At 42.3% G+C, this 18,786-nt stretch overlaps 2 protein-coding genes across 3 annotated transcripts in view; one reads left to right on the forward strand and one right to left on the reverse strand.

Annotated features, from left to right (window-relative positions):
- Nucleotides 1-14,585, reverse strand: part of DOCK4 (dedicator of cytokinesis 4) — a 430,038-nt gene extending 415,453 nt beyond the window's left edge. The window contains exon 1 of the mRNA XM_049641704.1: nucleotides 14,159-14,585. Within this exon, the coding sequence (XP_049497661.1) occupies nucleotides 14,159-14,195 (37 nt within the window). The 5' untranslated portion in view covers nucleotides 14,196-14,585. The remainder of the gene's footprint in view (nucleotides 1-14,158) is intronic.
- Nucleotides 14,586-14,741: 156 nt separating this feature from the next.
- Nucleotides 14,742-18,786, forward strand: part of ZNF277 (zinc finger protein 277) — a 113,426-nt gene continuing 109,381 nt past the window's right edge. Inside the window, exon 1 of one of the 2 annotated variants that reach the window (XM_049641707.1) lies at nucleotides 14,742-14,878. In XM_049641707.1, coding sequence (XP_049497664.1) covers nucleotides 14,788-14,878 — 91 coding nt within the window. In that variant the 5' untranslated portion in view covers nucleotides 14,742-14,787. The remainder of the gene's footprint in view (nucleotides 14,879-18,786) is intronic. The other variant, XM_049641708.1, reaches the window with a different exon arrangement.

Below are 18,786 nucleotides of genomic sequence, written 5' to 3' on the forward strand. Positions count from 1 at the left end.
CCTTAAGGCAACAGCTGCTTGGCCCTGCAAAATGAGGCTTCCCCAAACACAGACGAGGCAGAGTGAGATGCCCAGGTCCATGCAAAGCAAAGGCTTTCAGCATCAGAACCAAAATCCTCACACGTCAGGGCTTCCATGGTTCTTAGAATCAATGCTGATGCTCTCTCCCCTCTACCTCTCCTCCTTCTAGTCTCCCAGACATAACACCCCCAGTCACTGAGAACCTGGGATTTTACTCCAGGGTTCCTCCTTATTCCTCATCAGGTTTGGCCAAGTCCACCCTCATTTGTGGATACACACTTCTATTCCTTTATGGTCACACAGCATGGTCTGGTCCTTGGCTCTCCACCCCCTTTTCCCCACACCCTTCTGGCACCATCTTCAACCCCTGACCCATCCAGTGGCCTCTCCAGCACCACTGTGTTCTACCATAGCCCCCACCCGTAGGCAGGCAGCACACGACGGGGCTATCAGAAAGTAGGGCATTCCTATGAAAATTTTCTTAAGCAGAAATGGCATAAGGCAAAGAAGCAGTTACCATTAATTTACATGCAAAAACTTTTAGCATTCACAGACTCAAAAAATAACCTCTCTGGGGTGCTTGGGTGGCTCAGTCGGTTAATTGTTCAAGTTTGGCTCTGGTCATGGTCTCAGAGCTCGTGAGTTCGAGTGCCCCGTCAGGCTCTGTGCCGACAGCTCAGAGCCTGGAGCCTGCTTCAGATTCTGTGTGTGTCTCTCTCTCTGCCCCTCCCCATACTGTGTGTGGGTGTGTGTGGGTGTGTGTGGGTGTGTGTGGGTGTGTGTGAGTGTGTGTGTGTGTGTGTGTGTTTCAAAAATAAATAAACATTTAAAAAGATTTTAAAAAAATAACCTCTCTTAGACTTTCCTAATACATGAGGACACACCTTGCTAAAGGATGCATGAAATAAATGGAGCCGCTCACAGAGCTATGGCGGCTTGATGCGGAGAGGCTGAACGTAGTTCCTGGGAAAGGCCCTTGGTGGCGCCACAGTTGCAGCCAGGGGGCTGTGCGCTGCCTGTATAACAACTCTGGGGAAAACAAATGCTGAGCGCTATTTTCACTTTTCGCCTTTTTTCGTAAAAGTAAAATCCTCTTTGGATTTCTTTCGGTTAGCAAAAACAGGTACCAGTATAGGTCTGTCCTGAAAGTCAAGTGGTGTAAGGCGAACTTTTGCAAAGCTGGGGATACCTGCACTCACTGCACATATTCCTGGTATTAATACCAACACCTTATTTAAAAAGTAAAGAATGGCAAGCAATTTCTTCACCACTGTCCATGGAACCCCAAAGCCAGGGGCTAGGCCTCCAGACTCTGACTGTAGGCCTGCCTGTGTGCATGTAGGAATGTGGTACAACAACAGAGCCATGGGCTTCAGACTTGCACAGTGTGTCCAAATCTCAGCTCCACTACTTACCAGCTGGGTCACCTTGAGCAAATCACTCACCATCTCTAGATTTGCTCTAAGGTTTCAGTGTGCATGCATGGAGCCAATCACACAGACCTAGGCCCACAAGCATTCATGTTACTTTCTCCTCTGCTTATCCACTCTTAGTTTCCCATAATGTAAACATTTATCACTATAAAATTCTCTTGAAAGAGAGTAAGAGATACTCAATCCATCTTTCTTCCTCTAAGTTTCAATCTTAGAAGAAAACTACAAACAAACAAAAAAAAAGTTGTGCATTGTCTAAAGTACTTAACCCTGGTGAGGTGATACGAATACGGGACGGTGGGGGGGGGGGGGGGTATGGAAAATGCCCAGTAGGAAGAGGAAAAAGGCTTTCTAGCTATTTAAAGTGCAACACCACTCAGGTGTTTATATTGGACAATCTTGGCAGCTGGTGACTCACTTCTATGCAGAGTATCTTAAAATTAAACTTGTATTCTTTTGTACAAGTTCTGAGTTTTCCAGGATATGAGACACTCCCTCCTCAGGGTGTTTCCTCAGGCTCACAAGTGAGTAACACCACCACCCAAGTCCTTATCTTCACTTTAAAGCTTGAAGGGAAATATCTCTCTTAACCTTCACACTGATTTCTGTTTATGCACTGCCTTACTGAATTTTTAAAAAAAAATAGATACACCTACATTGAATAAATGTATAAATTAAATGAGATAAAACTATGACACATTTCTAGTTTCTTCGCCTGCTCATGGATCCAGATCTATACCTCTTTGTATGCCCCATTAAGCTAGTACCCTACATTATACATAGTAGGCATACCCAATAAATAATCATCTAATTTAAGTTTCTCCATCAATGTGTCAGAGGGATGTACTATCTGCTATCAGGAAAAACTTACTAAAGGACAGAAAAGGGGGGGGGATTCCCCAAATATTGTTTTATGTTCCTCAGGGACCTGGTATTCAACACCCAGGCCTTTCTAAAATGAAGTACACCAAAGTGATGTCTCCAACCAAATTTCCATACAGTAAAACCTCATCTACCTATTTTAAACACCAACCTAAATGGTCAGTTCTGTATAAATAATTGTAGCAGGAAGACAGGAAGCATCTCGAGAACCTACTTCTCTAGATGCTTTGCAGGCACCCAAAGTGATTTGATGACTTAAGATGACTTAAGTTGTGAGCAACTTCACAAAAATGCCATTATTCAAATAAACATATGCCTGGAGTAGATAAGCATCACCAGTCTGACTCAATTAAGTCTGTGCTTCTGAGGGTGGGCCAGGGGAGTCCAACCTCAGCCATGGAAAGGACCTACACTGACTAGGGCAATGCACTGAGGTCCAGGATTTAACCTGTTCACTTTGTCCCTCTTCCTAGAGCCCAAAACTGTTCAGATCCATTACATTAGCTCGGGCTGCCATAACAAAATACCATAGACTAGGTGGTTTAAATGACAGGCATTTATTTTCACATCTATGTTCTAGAAGCAAGAAGTCCCAGAACAAGGGGTGGCAGGATGGGTTTCTGGTCAAAGATCTCTTCCTGGCTTGTGGATGGCCCTTCTTAGGTGCAGGTCTGTGGAGAGAGCAAGCAAACTCTCCAGGGTATCTTCTTAAGAAAACACTCATCCTATCCAATCAGGGCACCACCCTTGTGACCTCATTTAGTCTTAATTACCTCCTTACTGCAAATACAGCCATGCTGAGGGTTATGGCTTCCATATATGAATTTTAGGGGGACATAAACATTCAATCCAAAGCACCCATGAATAAGCAATTATCCCCCTGACTGCTAAATAAAACCTCTTCGAATTGTTGACTCTCTCTGTTGATAAGTCTCTTGCATAAATTATCCCAGGGCCCACAGTCTCACAGGACAGGGTTCACAGAACAATGGAGAAGTGAGCAATGACACCAACATCCATTTTCTAAACGAATACGTCATGGAGAGAACGGCATTTTTATCCTAAGTGAGTTCGTTTGAAGCTCCTTTTCAAAGAAGGATTAGGGCTCTTTTTCAAAGACATATACCTCAAGGCCATCTGAAAGCACAGATTCACTGTGGCTAAGGGAGACTGAACAGGGCAGCGACATCACAAGTAATCAGGACAGTATACCAAGGAAAGCCACTTTGAAATTCCAGAACAGAGTACTTCCTGGACATAGATGACAAACTAAACTCATGCATTCCAGACTCAACTTCCATCAGTCTAACCTCTAATCCTGAGAAGAAACTCTATATAGGAAATAATGGTCAGCTTATAAAAGACTATATATAATTACTTCTGATTACAAAAGAAAGAAATGTCAATTTTGGAAATTATTAAAAATACAAAGTCAAAACAAACAATGCCATTTCTCAACTGAAACAATGGATTATAACAGCACAACACCAGGTTATTTTGTATCTCACCTCTTCAATTCTCTTAAGTACTTTCCCATTTCAAAACACATCATATTTTTAACATGATTTATACATAATGTTTCCCCTTCTAATGTGGGGCCAAGAATGCAAATATCTATATTTGCCTGGTTGTCTGGATCAATTTCTATGAATTACAGATGGGAGTATTAAGTGAAATGGAGAGTGCAATTAATACACATCTAATTCTCCTTAAAAAAGCAAATTGAATAAAGGGAAAACTTTAACTGGGAGTGTAATTTTGTAGGAATGCTCCTATCTTTTTTTAGTGTTTATCATCCAGATTGCTGGAGAAAAATCTCAGTGATTTCTCCTACCTTCATTCTTTCTAGAACTTAGTCATGTTTGGATTTCCCTGTTTCTTTGAGAATCCAGCTAACCTCTTAGGTCTGCTATCAAAGAAGCCCCACCAACTTTGGAACCTCAGAAGAATAACCAACACTCTCCTCTCCCCAGGACCCAGGCTGGGGCTATGTTTAAGTTGCCCCACATCCACACACACCCATGTTTACAAAACATGTTCACCTCTGGTCACCAGTGACAGATAAGATCCTGTATTTTGGAGAAAAGAAAAAGATATAGAACCAAATCTTTACATTTCTGCCTAAAGATTCCAGGGAGACATTTTTAGGCTAATGTCCAATTAATACTCTTATAAAAATAAACAAATTGCTTGGTTTATGAAATGGCTCACAACTCGGGGGAGGAAAGGTTATCAAATTCACCTAGAAGAAGACCTGTTAATTTCATATCCAGAAGCATTCCCACCAACCTCCCTCTCACCAAGCTTCTCTTTCTGGCACACTTTCAGGGGACATGAGTATGGGTGGATAGTGCACACATGTATTAGCAGTTTCCAACAGCCTCCCCATATGAATGTCATGCTCGCCCCTCTTCCTCCCCAGCTGAGAAACACTCATGTTTTAGTTTATTACAAAGTGACAGATGCCTGTTTCCAGATTTAGTTGCTTTCCTTCTTCTGTAGGATGCAAATGTGATCGCTGACTGATGCAGCCTTGGGTCTTGAACCTCCCTGCAGTGCTTTGAACAGTGCTGAAAAGAAAAGTCTGTGCTGAGTCCTCCTTATAGGCCTTTCTTCGAAATCTAGTTGATGTGCACAGCTCTAAGTTCCCAGCTAGAAGCCATCATGTACCACATGCAATGGTTTGCAGCAATTCAGACAGGATCATCTCTTCTCACACTGCTTCCTTCTCTGTCACCAAGAGACTGTAGGCAAAACTACAAAATCCATCATGCTTTGTTACTGAAGCACTTCAAGGGCACCGATGAAATCACTTTTCTCAGACCACAGTACACTTCTCAAAGACAAAGTAAAGTGGCATTTTCCATAGACTCCTTTCCACCCACCCACCCACCCCGTCCTAGTAGTTTCTGGAAGTGGTTATCCCTCAATGGAAATACAAAGATGGGGTGGAAAGAGAAGGACCATAGATGCCCCAGGCGATAAAGGAAACACTCCAGGTTGAAAGTATTGACCTGACCTCTAACTGGTGACCTGGGGAGAGCAATGAGAGATCTTCCTACCCAGGTCACTGAACGTGTTCTGCTTAATGAAGGAAACTCTCCTCTCACCAATTCATTTTCTTTTTTTGAGAAAGAGAGAGCTAGTGTGAGCAGGGGAGAGCATCAGAGGGAGACAGAATCTTAAGCACGCTCCACACTCAACACAGAGCCCCACGCAGAGCTCAATCCCAGGACCCTCGGATCATGACCTCAGCTGAAATCAAGAGTCAGACGCTCAACCAACTGAGCCACCAAGGCACCCCACCAACTAGTTTTCTTAATCCAATTCCACCTGCCTTAGGGAAACTACTCCCAAATTTTGGCAATAGACTCTCTATCAGATGTAATTTTTAATATTCTCAATGTTTGCCTGTGTCCACCTACTGACGTTTCAGTGAGAAGTTATGACAGGCTACATTCGGGGAAGGGAACTCAATGCTGTCTGAGGCTAGAATCCCTTATCTCCAATCACGTGTTTTCAGGAGTACAATGGTATACTTTCAAGAATTCCAAATCTGACCTTCTGGTTCGTAGGAAGTATTATATATTTACCACACATACATAAAACCTGTATGTACTAATATATTGTTTTGGAAATCTGAGCATTTTCCCATATTTGGATGAGCGCATACACTTACATACTGTTTGAGGGATGTGCAAACATTGTTTATTGAAATATTTGTTCATTCTGTTCTTCAACATCCTGTTGGTGAAATCTCACAAACATGCCCAATCTGGTGTGAGATATTTGCTTGGGAGAGAAATGTCACAGAAATAGAGATAACTGATGCCTTAGCCAGGCAAGGCACTAATGAGAAGCAAGAAGAGACCATAAAATTTAGTTTACTACCAACTCTACCTGGACAGGTAATATTTCTTCCTTTAGAATACCCTGTACCCATATTAATAAAGTGCTCCATGATGACTGCTCTTTGGAAATTTAGGGGCTGTCACTTAAAACTTAGAATGAACAAGCAGACTACATAATCAAAGTCAATACAATTAATAAAGTCTTATGTAGGTCGACCACTTCAGTCATCACTCATAAACCGAATAACTTTCTAACCATACTGGTTAGTCCAGAGCCTCCGTCCTTTGCTCCAGACTCTGCCCACCAGCTATGGCCACCTGAACATTTGACAGACATGGCAAACTCTAGGTGGCCAAAGAAACTCCTGATCTTACATCATTAACCTGTGCTGCTTACAAAATTGTCTCATCTGTTGAAACCACCTATGTTTACCCAGTTGTTGGAGCCAGAAACCTGGGGGGACATCAACTTCTTCCTTTCCCTAACTCTTCCCATCCAATTACCAAGCCCTGTTATTTCCTGTCTTCTAAGCATCTTAGATCCTTCCAGATTTCGCCATGGAAGGATTGCTAAACTGGTTCCAGCATGTCTCTCTAAACTCATCTACTGCAATAACCTCAATTTTCTCATTTTTATGCCAGCCCCCTCTTCTACAAGCACCAATATGTGTGATATAAACTTTAATACTGCTCCTATTTCCAACAAAGGGAGTTTTTTAAAAAAGAATTCGCTGGGGACACATGGGTGGCTCAGTCAGTTGAGCATACGACTCTTGATTTCAGCTCAGGTCATGATTCCAGGGTCGTGGGATGGAGCCCTGCATCTGGCTCAGCACCGAGTATGGAGGCTGCTCAAGATTCTCTCTCTCTCCCCCTACCCCTCACCCTTGCTTTCTAAAATAAATAAACTAATTTTAAAAAAGAATTTTGATAATCCCCGTATTCTAACAAAAGAATTATTCTCATCTGTGCATTAACTCTATCTTCTCTATGTGCTACACCTTCTATAGTTTCAGGCATAGTCGATATTCACTTTGATTTCTTTGGTCACTTAATATTTGATACATGAAATATATTTGGGAAACAGTATTATTTATGAAATTGACCAATTTCATGAGTATATGATGCTCCGATGTGCTAATAACCAAAACTGGTTAAACTATAAATAACTGGCATCTATGTTATTTCACAAACAACACGGTGAAGAATAACTTCGTACTTAAAGAATTTTGTTCCTATTGATTTTTTTTCATATAAACTTTGAGGAGTGGGATCACAGATTCAAAGTCCTACAAATAATTGTTGTATGAGGCAATCCTGGCACAGGGGGTCATGGGGCAGTTCCCCTGTAATACTTTCTGGGTTCCAATTCTAGCTCCACCATTTGTTGTGTGACTTTAGACAAGTTATTTAATCTCTGTGACTCAATCTCCTACAAAATGTGAGTGATAACTGAATTTTCTCTGGCAGAGTTGTCACAGGATTAAATGACAACACATGACAAGCTCTTAGAACTATACTTCACGTATATCAAGTGTTCCGTAAATGCATGCTGGTTATATTAAATACTAACCTGATCTTTTTGGATATATGTATATATATATTATATATAATAATTACATATTAATATATATTATAATATACATTTATATATATATACACACACACATATATATATAACCAAAAAGATCTGGTTGTATTTAATATAACCAGTAGGATAACCCATATCAGTTTTACTGCAACTTTATCACCAAAAGACATTAACACCTTTTTTGGTGGTTCTTATTTAATGAGTAGCTATCCAGTGATATCTTAGCACACTTTTTTTTTTTTAAGCCAGAGGCAGTGGACACCTGAAACTAAAATTACATTGTATGTTAACTAACTGGAACTTATTTTATTTTTTTTAAGTTTACTTATTTTGAGAGAAAGATGAAGAGGGAGCACAAATGGAGGAGGAGGGAAGAAGAGGGAAGAGGAGGGAAGAGGAGGGAAGAGGAGGGAAGAGAGACAGAATCAAAAGCAGGCTCTGCACCACCAGTGCAGATCCTGATGTGGGGCTCAAACTCAGGAACCGTGAGATCATGACCTAAGCCAAAACCAAGAGACGGCCATTTGACCAACTGAGCCACCCAGGCATCCCTTGACTAACTGGAATTTAAATAAAAACTTAAGAAAAATTTAAACGTACAAAAATTTTAAAAATAAAATAAATAAATGTCAGAGAGAAAAACAGTTGTTCCTCAAGTAAATTTAAATATCTTAAATGAGGGGCACCTGGGTCAATCAGTAAAGCATGCAACTCTTGATCTCAGGGTTGTGGGTTCAAACCCCACACTAGACATAGAGTCTACTTAGGAAGAAAAAAAGACAAAAGAAAAAAATTAATTGCTCAGATGAAAATAGGTTTGGAGATCTTTACTTCTTTATTCTTAACTATTATATATACTCTGGCCAAATACATTACCAGTTCAGTTTTTTTTATAAAAACCTGCCTTTTTTCTTCTAATAATGATTGGCAAGCAACATGAAAAAAGGCAGAAAATAATGGGTGGTAATCCCACAATTGACAACCTATCTCAGCAGACTTAATCTATTTATTCTTGTTATAGTAGCCAGAGATCATTCTCAAAGGAAATTATGGAGAAAATATCCAAAATTGGCCACTATGCAGTTCATACCAGCCCTTGTCAAAAAGATCCTAATTGGAAGATAGACATGAACTTGGAGAGATGATTTCTATAGTGCATGTGATAGCTTTGGATATTTGTTACATCTTTAAAAATAACAGCACATAAAAAGGCAGATTTTGACTATGTTGAAGGAAAAAAGTATGATTATTAAACTCTAAGTCAAAAATAAGCACAAATATCTAACTGCTAAGAAACCAACAAAACCAATGTCATGAATGAACTCGAGTAGAAACCCAACAAGGTCTGAGTTCCAGTCCTTCCTGTACCGCAAATGTGATACCTAGAGAAATGCCTTTCAAACTGTAGGTCAGGATCCATTAAGGAGTCATTAAGTCAAAGCTAGTGATGAGTTCTGGTTTGTTTTTTAATGATAAAGAATAGAACACCACACAGAATATGAGCAAATATTGCGCTGTATGTGTGTGGGCTGGTGCTAATGGTATTTGTGTATCTACATTAGATGAGAAAAGTAGAGGTGTTTCCTATTATGGATGATAATATGGACTAATAAAACGGTCTTCTATTCAGCGTATTTCCAAAACAGGATTGAAAGCCACGACGTAGAATCAGTCACTTAATTTCTGTGAAGATGCTTCCTCATCCCTTAAATGGAACTTACCATTCTGTTTCAGAGACTATACCCGAACAAAGTAACTTCACTGTATTTTTTTTCAACTATAAAACATGGTATTAATATGTTATGGTTATAGAATTTTGGTTGGGTTTCCTTAGAGTTTGATGTTACTCTGCCATATATGCTTGCAGCATCAAGTCACTATGCTAGAAATCCAGACATCCAAAGATAATTCTGAAAATGTGGTCTCCTTAAGAGTACAGTTGGAGACCAGAAAGTCTAAAATTTCTCAAAATCTGTATAATCTCCTTTGCAGTATCTACCATACCACCTTAGGGGGGCGCAGGGGTTGGGGGGGGAGGGGTTGGGAAAGAGAAAAAAAAAAAAAAACAAGAATAAAGAGAGGAAAGGCAGCACTTCTGTGTTTCTAGGGCCTCGTGAAATAATCTTCACTTAGTAGAATGACCAGAAGAGGGAAACATGTGTATACACCATTCCCACAGGCGGCCGCCAGCTCAAGGACATCAGCTGCCATCCTGCTGCCTGCATAGCTCTTCAATGGTACTTGGCCTACGGATATAAATCACCCCTCTTCACCTTCCATTTAAGTGTAGAATCCTGGGGACACCTGGGTGGCTCAGTCGGTTAAGCAACCAAATCTTGATTTCAGCTCAGGTCACATCTCATGATTCAGGAGTTTGAGCCCCACAGCTGGAGATTCTCCTTCTCTCTCTGCCCTTCCCGCCACCCTCAAAAAAAATTAATTAAAAAAAAAATAGAATCCTGTGCCAGGCTCTAAATGTCACAATTTCGGGCAGCATATCATTATTTTCCATACATGTTATGTGGATACACCATGGTACCACAAAGAGGAAACTTTTGAGACACTAATACACTAATACCTAAGAAACTGAAAACAGCTAAGAAGACAGGTACACTCACTCCAACTCTTCCACACAAGCTACCATTAAAGCACCCATTTCAAGGAAAAGGTATCATAAAGATTCCATATAATAATAGAAGGTATCGCTTCCCCTAAAATAGAGAGAGCTTTAAAAAGGAATGGGATTCCTACTTGAATGAGAGCAGAACACTTCAAGAGAAATGGAGGACAGGAATTCTTTTGAGGACTCGATGACACAAGAACTAAATATGTCATTTTTAAAATGACACTCATAACCTTCAGATCAGCTTGTTCTGAGTTTTGCTTCTTGTCAGGCTCATGAATTTTATGCACTGATCAATCCAGCACATAATCTCCCTCTAAGCTTAAACAGGCGCACACATGTAAAACATCTGGCCGGGGTTGAGAGGTGCAGTTTGCAGCTTAGTGAGATATGCCGGCTCACCTGGGAACCCTGTGCAGAAATGGCTGCTGAATAAACGAACACAGAAATATATATGCAACAGTCCTAGCATAACTTTCTCTGTGACTAATTCCCACCCCTTTAAGGGAGGAAGGGGAGGGATGTCTGATGAGGGCATGCGGGAAGCAGGTAGTGATCATAAGGAAATTTGTGAGGGGGCTACCAAGAACATTTTTGGCACTGCGCGTGGAGTTCTTACTAGAGAGAATCAAACAGATTGAAAAATGAACAACCAGCACCTTGGTTCTGGCAGCCTGCCAGGTAGCTTTTGCTTACCTTTGATCCTGGTTAAAAACCATGCAGGATGTGTCACAACAGAAGTGTCTTTCTTTATAACAATCTCTACACCATAGAGGTATCTTTCTAACCAAAGGACACATTTGTTTGGAAGAGCTCTAAAGAATATTGGAAAGGAACTTGATCTCATTTGATCAAGAGGCTGGGACTCAGAAACGTTAAGTGACTTACCTAAGGTCACCCAGCTGGCAGCACTGTCTAGCTTTGGGCCAAGAGCTACCCAGAATTTCCCAAGATAAAATATGTCCATCATTGTGCCTACTAATATGTTTTTAAAGAGACAAGGTCTCCTCTCCCTCAGGACTACAGCTTTATCACTATATCTTCTAATTCCCTAGAATCAGAACACTTTGGTATAAAATTAAGCATTGTTTTAAAACCATCCACCAATTGGGTGGGGAGAGTGCCCACATGTCAGGTTTGAAAAGGAATTTCTATCTCTGATACATCTTACTACGGCATGACATTTAAGAAAGTTTATCCATATTTACAATGTTGCTTGAAACTGAAACATAAAGACACATAATTATCTCATATATAATTGATGGTGGATAAAAAGCATCATTGGGAAAATATACAATTTGCATTAAAACTTCAGGTATTCCAAGTTACAAAGACTAATTTATTTCATAGAATGAGGAATTACATTACTACTACACCTGATATCAGCCAAACATTTGTGTCTATAAAGTATCTTTTCTTTTGTATTTATAAAAACTAGAAAAGAAAGCACATGCACTAGCCAAGGTTAAAAAAAAAAACAAAAAACTTGCAGCATAGACAGCTACAAATAGTGCTCTCCATGGTGAGAAATAAAGTCCACACTTAAGTATCCTAGCAAAATTTTCACCACACATACACACACACACAAATGCACACGCCTAACAGATGGATTCTAAAAAACAGCTAAGCATTCCATAAGCCAAATGCTCAAAAATTAATAATAAAAGATGGTTAACATTCCTGTATGTGTGATATTGTATAAATGAGCAGACCCACCTCTGTCCTCACTTCTCATCTCAACCTCCTTTTCCCAACGCTGAGCTCACCCTCCCACCTCCCCCTACTCTGCAACCAAATTACAACCACCCAAAAGCAAGGTGTCTGCTGCAGCCCAAAACATTTGACCGATAATATCCGGTTTGCCATTCCAGGAAATCCCAGAGTGTGTTTTAAGCCTCTGCCCAAGGCTTATAAAGAAAGGCGAGAGAAAAACTAATCAATACCAGCACCCAGCTGTGACCTGGCACATAAAGAAATCAAGAAAATAAATCCCATCCATAATCTGTATAATTTAACACTTGGAAGAAAGCAACATCTGGGATCGACTCCAAGCGGGACAGTGTTGCTGGATGGATCTGTTTCTTCCAATGAGTGTTAAACCCAGTGACAAGGGGACACTCCAGTTCCTCACCATTTCAGCAAAGGCAATGTCTTTCCCAGCAAGGGTTAATCTACCCAAAAAGGTGGGGGAGAGTGGACAGAAGGAAAATAACAACCACCAACATCTACTCCTTGCCAGGACAGTGCCTGGCAAAGGTTCCCATCACACTTTGAAGAGAGGGAAGGCTGGAACCCCTTCCCAAAGGTGGGTCCAGGACAAACTATTGTCTTGCTGAACAGTCACAAACAGAAAGAAAGCTCATTAGCTTTCATTGACTTTGTTTAATCTTACAGTCCTTTCAGTGGACTCCAAAGTCCTATTCCCATGCAAAGTTTAAAAAAAAAATCTCCTATGACTAAGATTCCCTGGAAAGGCTTTCCACATTGTCTAAATTACAGGGAAATTAATTTAGAACAGAAGCAGATACCTACACATCATCTAAATCACTAGATCTGTACCCAATTAAAAAAAGAAAAAGTACACCAATCAGCAGAACGGGGCATTATAGGGAATAAAGACTGTTAGTAAAATCCAAAATGCTTTCTCCCTGTTAAACCTTCTGAGAGGTTATAATTGCATTTGGCCGCTGCAGGCTTGTCAGAGAGCCTGGCTTCTTAATAGCCACAACCTTAAAAGGAGTAACTGTCAAGGGGCGACCCAGCTGAAATCAAACAACAAAAACAGGAACTGTAATCAGCCTGAAATGGGAGGAGGGAAAGGAAGGGAGACTCCTGTATTCATCAGTCAACATTAATGTCCTTTGTTGTTCACCTTTACACAGAACAGCGAGCATTACCCTGTTCCTTCTCCTCCGAAAGCCAGTGTCAGGGTAATGCTTTCCTAAAAGCTGTCTCCTCGCCTCGAAGACCCAAGGCTTTCTGATTTCCCCTTCCCCATTATCACTCCACAGCTGTCCTCCACCAACCCCCAACGCGCTTACCCCGGGCCGAGAGGGTGGCCAGAAGTAAAAGCATTGCTGAAATACCCGTTCCCCTCCAAAGACCAAAGAGGCGCAGATGTTGAAATTTACAATCCCCCCAGCCCCTAAACACTCACACCCCATAAACCCGGGATAGGAGGAAGGAAGGAAGCTAGGGTCAGGCTCGGTCTGTCAGAGCGGCTCCTTTGAGGACAGTGCCACATTCCGCACTCCGGGAATGTCGAAGGGAGCCGGAGGGAAGGTTTTGCGCCCCCCTCCCCTTCTGTTTTGGGGGTGTTCTCTCTGCGCAGTACTTGTTGTCTCTCTCTCCACCCCAGGGAATCGTTGCAGCCCACTGCCCTCTTTGGGGAAGAAAGATAAGGAGGGAGAGGAGCGGAACGCCGTTCACCCTCCTCTTCAACTTGACTCACACACGCCCCGTCGCCACTCCAAACTCCGCAGGCAGAGCCCGCAGCAGGAGGGCTGGCCGCGCGCTCCCCCAGCCGTCCCGGCACTCCGGGAGCCGGTGCGGGGAGCACCGATGGGGCGGTGAAGGGCGAGACCCCAGCGCATACCCCACTGCCCGGAGCCGGCTCGGCAAAGCCCCAAACCCGCAGCGCGATGCCAGAATTAGGCATTTCCAGCCCGGCAGAGCGAGAGGGGCGCAGGGGCAAGGACGCGAAATGCGCACCCGCTCGGGCCAGAGCGGAATAAAAGTTCGCCCCGCGGAGACTTACCCACGCCGTATTTCTCGTGCTCCGTAGGTATCCACATAGCTAAAGGGAGGTCCGGGGTCTTCCGGCTTTGTAATCCCCGCGCCTTCTCCGTCTCACAACAATGCACAGCTCCCGAGTAGCGGCTGCAAAGCTGAAGCCCCGCGGCTCCGCTCGGGCTGTGAGCGCTAGGCAAGGTCTGCGCTGGAGGCTCCCGAGCCCGGCGGTGACACCGCTCCGCTGAGGCTGCGCCGCCCGCCGCTCTCCCGGCGGCGGCTGCTCACAGTCCTCCGACGCGCTCTTGGGGACCCGGCGGCGCAGTCATTGTTCTGATTCACTGAACTAAGCTACAAGCCAGGGTACTCTCCGGCGCACCCCCGCCCGCCAGCGCCTCTTCCAGCCCTCCCTGTCCCAGAGTCCCCACAGCACGCTGGGAATTGTAGTTCTGGGCCGCTCCATCACGGAAGGGGGCGTGGCATCATCGGTTGGGGGCGGGGATTAGGCGCCGCTCTCCGTGTCCTATTGGCCTAGAACGTGATGGCGAGGCGTGGACGTGGAGGAAACCCCGCGGTGATGGGGGGGTTCGCCTCCAGTCGCGTTTCCATTGGTTCCGGGCTCGCCTAGCTGCCCTCCCTTTTCTCGCCTGCCTTGTAATGGCTGCTCCCGAGACCCAGGGGGCTGCTGCCCGAGGGGAGGAGGACTGCAAGAGCAACCATAGCGAATCTGGGAGTGTCAGTTATGAGGGTGAGTACGGTTCCACTGAACCGTAAGTGGTCTTTTTCCCTCTCTCTCCGACCAGGATTGCAGCTGACCGCCAGGCAAACCCCAGGAGCCTGCCAGCTCTAAAGCCACCTGAGCGCCAGGGATCCATGGGAGGGGCCCAGCGGGGCGGTGTGGGGTCGGAAGCGGATACTTGGTGACGGCTGTCTGGGTAGGGAAAAGAAAATGGGATGGAATGGGCTTCCCGGCGACCAGAGAAGCTCCCTGAGCGTTTTTCTTCGGTTTGGAGCTCCCAGGTTTGCGCTTGCTGCCGGGTGGGTGTGTGTCAAGTCACGTTCGCGCATGTGTGATTGTAACTCCGGTATTAGCTCTCTCCTCTCCGGTATCCTGCCTCCGCCTCGGTTTGCTTGGTTTGGCCTCGGGAGATATGTTTTACTTGTATTCGGGCGGTTTTCCGGTTGCAGATTGGTCACTTCTCTCCACTCTACAGATTTATTCAATTGCTGGCAAGAGCGGCATCTGAAGAGAAAGTGTCTCTCACAGCCTCTTTGGTAGCTCTTGACCGCCCCAGGCGATCGCCAGGATTGAATGTGGACCCAGGCTGAGTTCTACGAGAAAGAGGAAAGGAAATGGTATTTTGCAGTCTTGGCTTCAGAGAAAATTTGAAGGTGGTTATGAAAATCATCGCAACTACTTTGACGCTACTTGTCTTTGAAGTTGCCCTCTGATCCACTATAGAGATCATAAACCAAACTTTGAAAGTTGCCAGGGGGATTGATTGTCTTGAGGATGCCTAGCCCTATTCGTTTACCTTTAGTGCATCTATCCCCGCCCGCCTCCCTTCTTTTTTTGTCTTGTGTAATTTAACAAGATGTCTTTTTCTTTCTTTTTTTTTTTTTAATGTTAATTTATTTTTGAGAGAGAGAGAGCACCAACAGGGGAGGGGCCTAGAGAGAAACACAGAACTGGCTCCAGGCTCCCAGCTGTGAGCACAGAGCCTGACACGGGGGTTCGAACTCACCAACCTTGAGATCATGACCTGAGCCGAAGTTGGACGCTTCACCCACCAAGTCACCCAGGTGCCCCAACAAGTTGTCTTTTTCTATTTGACATGGTTTGGGGGCTTAAGGTTTCTCTGGCCTTATTTGAGATTTTTTTGGTTATTTTGTTTTTGTTTTCACGATTAAATTGACATTTAGTTTTGAGTGTTTATCTCAGCACAGAGATAAAGTGCAGTCTCCTCCCACTGCCCGTCAGTGGAACTACCTATCTCTGAAATTATTTTAATACCTCTACCAAAGAAATCTTTGATAGGCTCCTGACTTGAAATACTTAAGTCCACACCTGACCATTTCATTTGGGGGCTCTTATTTGGTGGTAAGATACTATTAAGGTTTTCCAGATTCTCAAAGTTCCAGAGGGCTAGCTGTTTAACATTTAAAGATGAAATCCTTGGTGAATTTATCCCACGGATTAACTCATATAAAAGAAAATTGGGAGTTTCTTCCAAAAACATTGTTGGACAATTAGATATCATTAGTTATTTAAAATTATGAAATTTTTCATTATAAATATTTGAAGCCATTCAGAGGTGTGTAAGTTAAATGAAAGTTCCACCACCACACAGTCCATTCCCAAAATAATGACTGTTAAAAGTTTATTGTGTGTTCTTTCTGACATATTCCTAGATGACACACATCTGTATTGTTTTGATTTTGAAAAATAAAAAGAGATCATTGTATGTAAGCTCAAAGATCTGCACCCCGTTCTCTCCCAATGATCTGTATATTTCTTCCATGTCAGTATATTTGTTGCTTCTTTCTTTTTAAAGACTGCCAGTTGTATTCCATAATACAAATGTACCATACTCTAACCATTCCTCTATTAATGAACATGTACTGTGGCTTTAGTTTTTCAGTAATTTGTAGTGAGCAACTTCATATACATATCCTTCCCCTCTGGCAAAGAACGAATTTCTTGAGGATTTCTTGAGGAATTGCAGGATCAAAGGTAACACAGGTTTAAAATTTTAATAGATACCAGATTTTTCCCTTTGAAAGACGTCAGCATACACTCCTATTAGTAATATATAAATGTCCTTTTCCCTTGTGCTTACCTACTGTGAGGAAATCATTAATCAAGGGCCAATATTTAAATGACTATTGGATTGAATTAAGTAAGTGCTGTAAAGCATAATTCTAGGTTCCAATTTCTTTTCGACGACAGTATGGAGCAGCAGTGAATTTGAAGTATCTGTAACAAAAAAATTCCTCACTGTGGTTCGTAATTGACGAGTATTCTCGCTAATTGTTATCAGTCAATGGGAGAGCTAATGGTTGAGTTTTATGTCTTTCTTGTAAGGTTGTCACTAAAAATCCCCTTAATAATCTATGTATTATTCTGTAACTTTATCTAAATTGTTTTCAAAGCCTGCAAAGTGTGATACAAATTTCGGCTGGAAATAATGATACTGAAATTATATTCATATTTTTTTGTTAAGCATTTACTTAGGTTCTCAAAAATATCTTTCCCTGTAAAATCATTAATTTCCTGAAAACTGCCTCTTTGAGGAGGTTTCACTATGGTTCTAATTAAAATATCAACCTGTGTACTTAATATCCTGGAGCAGAAGAGTTCTGCTAGAATGAATCTCTGAGTGGTGTGCAGGCAGGGATAGCAACTTACCTGAGATCTGAGGCTCCGTCCCTCACCAGGAAAGCCCCCGATCTTGCACAACACTGCTTTGCATACATTTGAACTGTAACTGGGATTTCTTATTGTCCTCTAAAGTTTACAACAGATGGTAAATGGACTCAATTTCTCACACTTTGGGATGTATTACTGGTATTTTTTCTTTTGCTGTTTTTAGTTAGAGGCAGTAAGATAGTACATATAGTTTATTAATTGACAATACTTCTAGGAAATGTTTGAGACGGAACTGATTTCTGACAGGGTTAATCTGTGCATCCATATTACAATCTGCCATAGTTAACTTTTTTCCCTGCAAATGCATGCTCAGTAGATGACAATCATGAGAATGCTGCTTTGGATTTAGAATGTGTTTCCTCTGGAGACCTTGTTAACGCATTTGCAGTATCTCTAGAAGGAATGGGGGTAGCGGGTGGTGTCAACTCCTCATTCTTATATTTGCTATTTCAATAGGTAGCATCAAGCCTTAGCTAGAAACCTAGGGAGCATCCTTGATTCCTATCTTGCCCTCAGGTCCTGAACCTGACCAGTTACTAGGTCTTATTTTTCTGTGCCTGAAATAATCTTTTGAATTTGTTCTTTCTCTTCATCTCTTTAGCCACTCTTCTATTTCTAACCCTCACCATTGCTGCTGAGTTACTGTGTCCCCCATCCTCCAAACTGTGTTCTTGGGGACCAGAACTTTGACATGTTTGGTTTTGTCTACCCAAGCCTGTCTTGGAACCCTGTCAGTGTTTAATCATTGTTTAACAAGAAATGAATTCTAGCCTGGATGATTGCAAAACCTTCCTGTTGATCTCACATACTCTTGACTTTTGCCTCCTTAAATGCATATTCCAAAACACAAATGTATGAATGCGTCTTCACTTCAAATCTTCAGTGTGGCTCTAATGCTTATGTAATGAGATCTCAATTCTCTGCATAGCATTTAAGATTCTAATCTACTTTTCCAGCCTCATCTTCAGTCACCCTGCTTTCCTTCCCGCATCTTCATTATCACACTTAGCATACCAGACTGTAGTTATTTATTGGCAGCTTTGTCTACCCTGGTAGACTGTGAACTTCTTGAGGGTAAGAGTTGTCTTATTTTACTTTTATGCCAGTGCTTATCAGAGTTGCATGAAGTGAACACTCTGACAGTTTAATGGTTAAAATGTATCTGAAATTTATTCAGAGTACTTTGGGTTTTTTTTTTTTTTTTTTTTTTTTTTTTTTTTTTGGGA

Source organism: Panthera uncia, chromosome A2 (genome assembly GCF_023721935.1).
Source record: "Panthera uncia isolate 11264 chromosome A2, Puncia_PCG_1.0, whole genome shotgun sequence".
NCBI lineage: Eukaryota > Metazoa > Chordata > Mammalia > Carnivora > Felidae > Panthera > Panthera uncia.